Source organism: Sander vitreus, unplaced genomic scaffold (assembly GCF_031162955.1).
Source record: "Sander vitreus isolate 19-12246 unplaced genomic scaffold, sanVit1 R1_20, whole genome shotgun sequence".
Taxonomy (NCBI): domain Eukaryota; kingdom Metazoa; phylum Chordata; class Actinopteri; order Perciformes; family Percidae; genus Sander; species Sander vitreus.
Window position 1 is genome coordinate 2,336 of NW_027595399.1, and position 10,165 is coordinate 12,500.

The 10,165-nt window shown below is 43.2% G+C and overlaps 1 protein-coding gene across 1 annotated transcript in view; it reads left to right on the forward strand.

Annotated features, from left to right (window-relative positions):
- Positions 1–269: 269 nt before the first annotated feature.
- LOC144513189 (uncharacterized) overlaps positions 270–10,165 on the forward strand; it is a 21,758-nt gene continuing 11,862 nt past the window's right edge. The window contains exon 1 of the mRNA XM_078244181.1: positions 270–987. Within this exon, the coding sequence (XP_078100307.1) occupies positions 670–987 (318 nt within the window). The 5' untranslated portion in view covers positions 270–669. The remainder of the gene's footprint in view (positions 988–10,165) is intronic.

Genomic DNA, 10,165 nt, shown 5'->3' on the forward strand with positions numbered 1-10,165 from the left:
GTTAATGACATCTGTATACAGCCTAATGTAAACCATGTTTCACATACTAGCATGAGCACATTGTTTTAGTCCAACTCTGAGCCCACAGTTTCCTTTGAATGTCGTTCAAACTGAAGTAGAAGAAGAGGAAATGAAAGAAAGAGAGAAAGAGTAAAAAGAGAGAGAGATGACATGGAGAATACGGGGAGGACTGAGAGGGTGGATTTGTTTTGCGTACCAGTCGGTGCAGTGTGTGAAATGTGAACTGTGTGTGTGTGTGTGTGTGTGTGTGTGTGTGTGTGTGTGTGTGTGTGTGTGTGTGTGTGTGTGTGTGTGTAGGGGAGGATCCTCGGTCTCTTAAAAGCCGGGTCAGAGACACAGAGATCTGCAGAGCTGAGAGTGAGAGGCACTGAGGAGGGAACATGCACTTTTACTGACTCACAGAGACACAGAGAGACACACTCAGAGACACACTCAGAGACACACACAGAGACACACAGAGACACACACAGAGACACACACAGAGACACACAGAGACACTCAGAGACACTCAGAGACACTCAGACACAAAAACAAGTGACCTATTCTTCCCACACCGAACACAGTTGTAGATCATCCGAACACACACACGTCTCTGGACTCTGGACTCACCGCTCGAGGATTCATACCTGAAGGACTCTGTTTTCCATCATGCACCAGCGGAGCCTCCCTGAGCCCCAGGGGGTCTCCCCCACACTGCAGGGGGTCTCCATGCAGCAGGGGGTCTTGCCCCAGCGAAGGACTCCCCAGGATGGAGACTCTTCGTGGAGCTCCAGGCGGAGAAGGGGGTCAGGGCTGTGCCTGTGCCCGCCGAGCAGAGCCCCTCTCTGGGCATGGGTCCTGCTGGCAGCCCTGCTGGTTCCTGGAGCCCGGAGCTTTCTGAGCGAGGAGCAGGAGGAGCTGCTGGTGGAGCTGCATAACCATTACAGAGGACAGGTTTCTCCCAGCGCCTCCGCCATGCTGCCTCTGGTAAGACATCTGCACCGCCCGAAATACAGACATTATGAGCATTAATGTTATAGGAACCATCAGCGCTGGAAGAAGTATTCAGATCCTGTACTATAATGGCAATTTTATATTTATAGCAATTTACATTACATGTAAACCCAAACAGCATACACATTAAAACAACACACACACACACACACACACACACACACACACACACACACACACACACACACACACACACACACACACACACACACACACACACACACACACACACACACACACACACACACACACACATGCATGCATAAAATATAAAATAATAGTTTTTTAACCTTCATTTTACCAGGAAATTCCCATAAACAACTTTTTTTATTTTTAACCAGGAGTAGGCATACTGTGTTTTCATTAAATGTGTGTAGGGCCAGAGGCAAAGAATGTTGTCATGATCACATCACACGCAGAGCTTTCATAGGCAGTTTATATGAAACAAACTGTTTTAAATTATAAATGGAACTAAAGCTGCAAGCAGCGTTGGACGGGCCCTCGCGCCTGTTCTCTGTTTACATGTGTGTAGGCCTACATTAAAATGATATACACATTAATGCTTCCACTAATTATAATCCAATAATATAAATAGACATTGTTCTAAAATGGGACATTCTGCATAATGAGTACTTTTACTTTTTGTACTTTAAGTATATTGTATTGCTACTACTTTTGTATTTTTTCTTGAGTAATATTTTGAATGCATGACTTTTACTTGTAACAGAGTATTTTTACAATGTGGTATTGCTACTTTTACTTCGATGAAATATCTCAGTACTTCTTCCACCACTGCTTACGTTTATCTTAAGTACACATTTATGTTGTGTATTTAAGCTGTACCATACACTATGATATACATTATTTATTTTTTGTTTTTCATGAGTAAGTCCACAGTGTAATGTTGGGCTGTTGCTGAGTTATGTTTCATCATTGTTATCACTCATGTAGTTATTATTTCATCAAGATAATTAAGTTTGACAATAATCCAAAAGTGGAGAACAAAGCACATCAATAATCCCAATTACCCCAATAATACATCAATGTCTGAAATACGATGGGCTCATCGCTCTCACCTCAATGGCTGAGTGGAGTCCCAGCTGCCTATTTGAGGTGATGGCCAACACTCGCATTTTACAAGTCCAACCCACTGAGCCAAAGGTGCTTTCTTCGGGTCATCAGGTGGGTACCCTCCTTCAACATTGTTTCGTTAGTTAACCCACAACACCTCCAGAGGTCTTGACAGCTAGCCCCAGCATCCTGGGGCAGCCCCCTCAGCCCCTTGGGCTCCACAGCCAGTGCTCTTCTATGTTCCCTCCTTACCCGGTAGGTTGTTCCATCGCTCGCAACACTTCAGCCACAGCCATCTCAATGCTGTCTCTGCTCGTCTTGTGATATTCGCCATGAGCCGTCTCCAGCTGGGACCTCTTATTCCAAGTCTGGACATGGCGCCCCAAAGTGACTGCCCAGGAAATCCTCAGCAGCCTACTTCCACTGGCAAGTTCCATGCCCGCCTTCCCACTTGTTGGCACTGTTGGGTGAGTGGTTGGTACTTCCCAAGCTTTCTCTCATGGGCCTCTTCTATGCTCTCCTCCCATGGCACAGTCAGTTCAAGCAGCACAACTTGTTTTGTTGCTCTGGACCACAGAACTATGTCTGGTCTGAGAGTTGAGGTAGTGATCTCCTCTGGAAACCTGAGCTGTCTCCTGAGGTCAACTCTCATGTCCCAGTCAGTAGCAGATGTCAGGATTCCTGCGCCAGTTGATGTCCCGCTAGAGCTCGCCCCTGCTCTAACAAACCTGATCAAACGGGGTGCTGTCGTCCTTGTGCTGTTGTGGGTCTTCCTTCTCTCTTCCTTCAGGCCTGCAGCTAGCTCAGCAAGTATCTGGTCATGCCTCCATCTGAACTTGCCATCAGCCAGGCTAGCCTGGCATGATGACAACACATGTTCAAGGCTTGCCAGTTTCCCACACAGCGTGCAGTCTGGGCTCTCAGCCAGCCCCCAGCGATGGATGTTCACTGGTCTTGGTAGGACATCGTATGTGGAGCACAGGAGGAATTTTATCCTCTTCTCCTCCATGCCTCACATATCCCTCCACCCCAATGGTCAACCCAACATGTCCACCTCCCCTGGTTTTTCATGGCTGCTGCCCTCGCGTGCCTATCCTCCTCCTCCACCATACGGAGCTCTTCCTGAACTAGGCTGTGGCGACCTTTGGCATTAGCATCCCTCCACCTAGCTCTGGTTATGACTCCTAGGCCCAGCCTGCCTTGGTTGACCGTCCCCACGATGTCTTTGTGGCGTAACCTTTTCTTTTTTCTTTTTTTTTACCTTTATTTATCCAGGTAAGTCAATTGAGAACAATTTCTCATTTGCAACGACGACCTGTCACATTCACACACATTCATACTGGAAGCTGCCCAGTACAACCACAGTCTGATCTGATCACATTCATACTGGAAGCTGCCCAGTACCACCACAGTCTGATCTGATCACATTCATACTGGAAGCTGCCCAGTACTACCACAGTCTGATCTGATCACATTCATACTGGAAGCTGCCCAGTACTACCACAGTCTGATCTGATCACATTCATACTGGAAGCTGCCCAGTACCACCACAGTCTGATCTGATCACATTCATACTGGAAGCTGCCCAGTACCACCACAGTCTGATCTGCTGCCACTGAGCAGCTCCACTGGAGCGGTTGGGGTTAAGGGCCTTGCTCAAGGGCACCTCAGTGGTGGTGATGAGGGAGGGACAAGTGCTGCTCTTTCACTTTCCCCACCCAGATTTTATCCTGCCGGTCTGGGGTCGCTTCTTTAACCCATAGGCCACCACTGCCCAACCAGTGCCAACCTGGCCTCTGCGTCTGCCACAGCCCTGCTTGCTGACCATTTCCGTCCTGTGCAGATGGTGATATCTGCTTGGTAGACCAATTGGTCACTACTGTCGCGAAGCATTATCACCTGCCGGGCTTAGGCCACCTTAAACTCTTCAACAACAGATGTTAATGGCAGCTGTAGCTTGCTTCCTGTACAGGCTGATACAGCTCAGGAAGCAAGCTACAGCTGCCATTAACATCATCAGTAAAACTCATATTTCTGCATTAAAAATGAACTAAATTAAAAATACTAAACTTTTATCAGCAAAATGTACTTATCAAAAATACTAATTATGCAGAAGGGCCATTTTCAATAGTGTTATATCATTATATATAATTTAACCTGTAACTGATGCAATAACATTTAAGCAATATTTCAGTGCCATATCTGGCCATGGTTCATCTAATTTATAAACTTTTAAAACATTTCATTGACTTTGGGGTAGAACTCTATGACAGTGTATCATATTTCATAATCTAAAGATATATTTCCTATGTAAAACAATCTGTAGTAATAATGATCAAATATATGGTTGTAGAGAATAAAGTTTATATCATCCTCTGATGTGGAGTGGAAGTATTAAGTAGCCTGAACTGGTAGTAAACTGGTAGTAAAACTGGTAGTAAACTGGTAGTAAACTGGTAGTAAAACTGGTAGTAAACTGGTAGTAAAGTGGTAGTAAAACTGGTAGTAAACTGGTAGTAAAGTGGTAGTAAACTGGTAGTAAACTGGTAGTAAACTGGTAGTAAAGTGGTAGTAAACTGGTATTAAACTGGTAGTAAAACTGTACTTTAACAAATGTACTTAGCTACTTTTCATCAATAGAAATCAATATTAGGATCCTACTATTTTTATAGGCTATTAATACCATACGGCTAGTGTATGCACAATCATAAGTCACAATTTTAAGCAGAAATGCATCAAGGCCAGGCAGCTTTATCTGTAGAGAACATTACAGCAACAGGGCAATTCAAAGTGCTTTACATGAAAACAGATTCAAAAATTAAAAACAGATAAAACACGAGAAAAAGATGTTAAAGTTACAGTGCAGTATAAGAAATTAAACATTGAAGAGCAGTTAAAACAGTTAAATATATAAAAGCAGATAAAATAGGAATTTCTCTTTATATGCTTATATAGATTATTATACAGCGTCAACAATGCAGCTTCACTATAAGAAATGAACAGTTATTTAAAGAAAGGCAACATCAAAATCAACATCTAATCAAACTGCATGTGAAATAAGTGCTAATTATTAAATTGCTGCATTATAATAATATGGATAACATGACATGTGGAAGGTAATAGTAATTAGTGCTGTATCTCTGTTCATCTCTTACCTCCTACAGACCGTTGTGCATTTAAATAAAATAAAAAAACTGTGGTAGACAAAAATCGTGCATGAGTCAAACACAAAAAAAGGTCAAATGTATCAGATTGAGAAATACAAGTTGGCTAAGTTCCATTTAAATGTATCTCACGTATTGTAATAACTAGTTGAGTCAGAATTAGGACTTATAATGATTATTAGTGCAGGGGAACAGTGTCATGCAGTTTAAAAAGGGCTCACCCAACAACACCCATACGGGTTCAACTCCCAGTCACAGAGCTTCAGGATTATCTTGAACACAACTGGATCTGGTTTTTGTAACTGCACAAACAACTTCTAGTCCGTCTAAGCACCTGTTTGGAGGGAGTTCACATGCAGCTCCAATGTATTCATTTTATTGCAGATATTTTGACCACACTTGGTTCTTTTTCAAGGCAAGAACAGCTTTACATACATACATCACCTTGCAGTAATCTATACAGTGGTACAGCACAACATTCAAGAGTCTGATGCTGACAGAGCATCTGTCCGGATGGGTAAAAACAATCCATCGCATCAAACTGTGGTTTGGGCCATGCAAAGAGTTCAAAAAAGGTTATTGAGAAGTGGTCTGTATAGAACAGAGGAACACTAGCCAAGCCAACATAGACTTCATAATGTTACCAACATTTTCTCCTCAGACAGACCCAGGCTCTTGGTGGGCAGCCATCTGCTGCTGCCAGTTGGGACACAGAGACAGATACAGATATAGAGAATTATGATTCATAATAATTATAGCAGTTGGTATGATGCAATTATAGTATCAACAAAGATAATGGAACTATGACTAGAAATAATAGTTGTAGCTAATAGTTGTAGCAGTAGGGGTGTAGCAGGGTGTTGCGGGGCATAGTAGGGCATAGCAGTGTGTTTACATATGGGGGTTCCCATGTGCCGTCTCCCCCTGCCACCCTGCCAAGATCTCTCGCTACCCCTTTGCCACCTCATGTAAAATGTTCTAGATCCGCCACTGGCGCTCGGGCCCTAATGAATAAGGCCTATTATTATTTTAATTTCCAGTTAGTCTCTTGATGTCGCGTTTCTGAAATGTTTTGCGGATGTGCTGTTAAGTGGACAAACTCACATAGCCTACTTTTTGAGGACTTGTAAAACACTGAAGATTAATAATCCCCTAAAATTGTCAAAGGTTTTGAAATTGTAACTATAACCAAGTGTTCTTATTACTGTATAGATTTAATACTCCATTGCTATGGAAATAAGCCTGTTGTTCAAATGATTCTGATTATGCCCTCAGGCGCTGGAGTAAATAAATAAATGAAATATGTGGCAGCCGTTGTGTTCAGTAACTTTCTTTTAACGAGCCTGTTGTACTGATGTGATGACCAGTTCTAGTTGTAGTGCTAGTAGGCGTATTAATTAAGAGGTGCAGATTAATTCAGGAAGGACTGTGTGTAGACATTTTATTATGTGTATTATGAGGTGGTCCGCGAAAATTCTTGATTACAAATAGTGGTCCACACACAGAAAGTCTGAAAACCTCTGGTCTAATGGACTTGTAGGCCGTTATATTGTTGGCTAGTTTAAAGAAATGGAGCTTCATCACGTTCTGTGTGGGGTGGGGGGAGGGAGAGGACAAACCATCCTTATCCTCGGAGGATTTGGAGGGGTTAAAAATCTAGAAATATTGGTGTTGACCTGAGAAATGATTGGTCTTAGAGAGGTCACTCTTGGGAAGTGACTTACGGAGCTGAAACGATGACTCGTACAGTTGTTTTCAACATGCTGACAGACAGGAGAGAGTGGCTGCAGCGATGATTCCTTCAATATGTTTCCTGAGTAATGTCAGACGTCACAGACTGGTCTTTGTGCTGGAAACAGATGCTGCCGTTCAGTCTCACTAATCTCATTTAAATCATCATTCAGATTTATTGTTTGGGGATGATCGGATATCTCTGAACCTCTGCAGGTCACAAACTATCTGCAGAGAACTATTCAAACTATCTGCAGGGAAACACACAGGGCCAGATGTACATTGAAGGATTACATTTTGACCGGTTCTGGTCCAGGCCCAGTGGCCAGACTCTTTCTGACTCCAATTGGTCACCTCAAAGACTGCTCCTTTAAGTTTTGTGTTCGTTGAATGGTAGACCAGAAATCAATACACAGGATTCGCTCAGTTAGTCTATAACAAACTTTTAGTAAACTTATGCATAAGACAATTATCTCTCACCCTAACGCCAGCAGTCTTTTCAGAAGTCTGAATCCCGTATCTTAGCCTTTTTCTCTTATTCTCTCCTGGGCCCCCCCTGCTGCAATGGTGCATTGGCTGTTTTCAGTGCACCTGGTCTCAGCGTCCGTTTTTTACCACTGAAACTCGTGCAAACCCATCACTGCGAGAATGAGATTATTTGCTACTGTGTTAATCATTTCCTGGGCGCCTTACACATGTTTTAACTCTCACAGGCTTTATGAAACAGAGAGGACAAGGTCTTAAAGCACTTTTACTTCTACAAAATATATTCTACAACGTACATTTGTGAACGTAGTGTTATCAGCGCCATGTCCAACCTGCAGAAAGCGCACGCTGTGATACTTCAGCTTACGTCGTATTTACCAAACCTGTGTTCATCAGGTAATCAGCACCTTTCTCCGCCCACTATACCGTAAATTGTGCTGTAGCCAAGCGGTAAGTACTGGTGCTGTGATGCGGCTGAGTGCAGACTGAGATACCCCCCCTGCTGATGCTGTGACTGTTTGAAATGATCCTGATGCCAGTATGTGTGATGTAGCGAGGAGTTTAACAGCTGCTGGAATGGAATGTGAACGCTGAGTCGGAGATATTTCATCTTTGATTTCTTCCAGTAACTGTGATATTGCATGGCTGCTTCATCTGTAACGCTTTCAGGTGCAGTAGGTAAGATTTATAAAACTCCCTTTCTGTCATATCTGCTGAAACTGACCCTATGTTCCAGTAGAACTACAGGAAGCAGGTCATTAACATAATCAGCTCCTCTGGCTCCACCTACAGCCTGGAGTGAGATTTGTAAAAACCCACCGCTCCCTGTTCAGATGCACCAATCAGGGCCAGGGGGGTGTCTAACTGTTCAGATGCACCAATCAGGGCCAGGGGGTGTCTAACTGTTCAGATGCACCAATCAGGGCCAGGGGGTGTCTAACTGTTCAGATGCACCAATCAGGGCCAGGGGGGTGTCTAACTGTTCAGATGCACCAATCAGGGCCACATTATTGTGTCTAACTGCGTGTCAATCACTGCTTATGCACACGCATTCATTCACCCTTGTGAGGGGAGGGGCTTAGGAGACCGTTTTGGGATTTAGCAGAAAGGGGGGAGGGACTGAGAAGTTGTTGATGTTCAAATGTTTTGGCGAAGTCCTGGATCTTCACAATCCTAATTACAGCATCTTTAATGATTTTATAGAGCCACGCTTTCACGGGCGGTTTTTGTACATACTGCGGAATACATAATTAGGCTCACTTTACGCTTCCCCTCCCACCTCTTTTGCCATGCCTGGACTATCTATAAGGGCACTTGGGCCAGTGCCCAGGGGCACCAACCATTCACAACCAGTGGGGGGGCACCACATGACACAGGCTTTAACAATATTATTCACTTGAAATTGTTGAAAGACCATACATTACTCGTTAATGAACACTAATTTCATAATAATGATAATATAATAATAATAAATTATAAATAAATCGATATTACATGACCACTATCACTCCCCTCCCCAATCTGTCAGAGTTGAGTTGGTCCACAAGTACGCGCAAATGTATCATTTGGGGGATGGGGGTTAACAATAATCAAAAGTGGCCAGTTTAACCCCCCAAAAATGTTATCATCATGATGAATGTAAAATATTAACTGTTATAAAAAATGATAAGTGCTTGGCTTTCTTGATTCAATGTAATTGGCAAGCAAAGAAAAACATTTTTTCACACAAACCCCCCCAGCTCTGTGTGAGACTTGGTTGCGCCCAACCCTTCTCCGTGTTTCCTAGCACACAGCACGGCGGTGCTCTTCGTGAGTTCATTCAGTAAGTAGAGAAGTGTGAAAGACCGGTCCACAGTCTGAGCGTCTTCCTAGAACTCATATTTCTTTAGGAGGACTTTGTGCAATTAATCCATATTCTTAGATCTAATATTGATAGTCTTTTGTCCATATCTTATTCATTTTCGGTCCTTTTATTGTCGTTAGCTGTAATGCTAAAGCAGTTTTAGCTTTCCCATGATGTTTTTGAACGTTTTTGACCAATCAGAGGAGTTGCTTTCAGGGTCCGTGAAATAAAGTTGGAAAAATACAAATTTGACCGACCCACAATGCTGCAATATATAGTATTGAGGGGGGGGGGGGCTTTGAGGTATAGTGCCCAGGGGCACCACATTGTCTAAATACGGGCCTGACTGGAATCTGTTGCTGTTTTCTCTGTTTCTTCAGTCCTTCTCTTCCCTGAACACAAACACATGTTGTGTAATCTCTGGTGTTTAACTTTCTGTCTTGTTCTAATTATCTCTGTTTGTGTTCATGTTCTTGTGTCCCTTTGCTGATGATTTTCCATTTCTCTTCTCCAGTCAGCGACCTTTTGTGCAAACTTAAATCCTCCTGAGACCAGTTTGGGACTCTCGGCGCGACGTTCAGGTGAACTTTGTAGAGATGAAACCTGTCGGAGCCGGCTGGTTGTTGTGGTTGGACTCGGTCGGTGGAGCAGAGAGAAGTCTTTAACTCTTCATGTGCTGGTGACTGATTTCAGAAGAGATTAGAGGCTGAGTGAAGTGGTTTTGTTAAGATTTAAAATAAGTTTGGACCCAACTATCTGAGTTACACAGTTTTGTTTTGTTTTGTTTGTGTGTTGTTTCTTGATGAAGAATGTGTGTGTGTGTTTAAATAAAGATTTGCAATATTATCTCCACCGA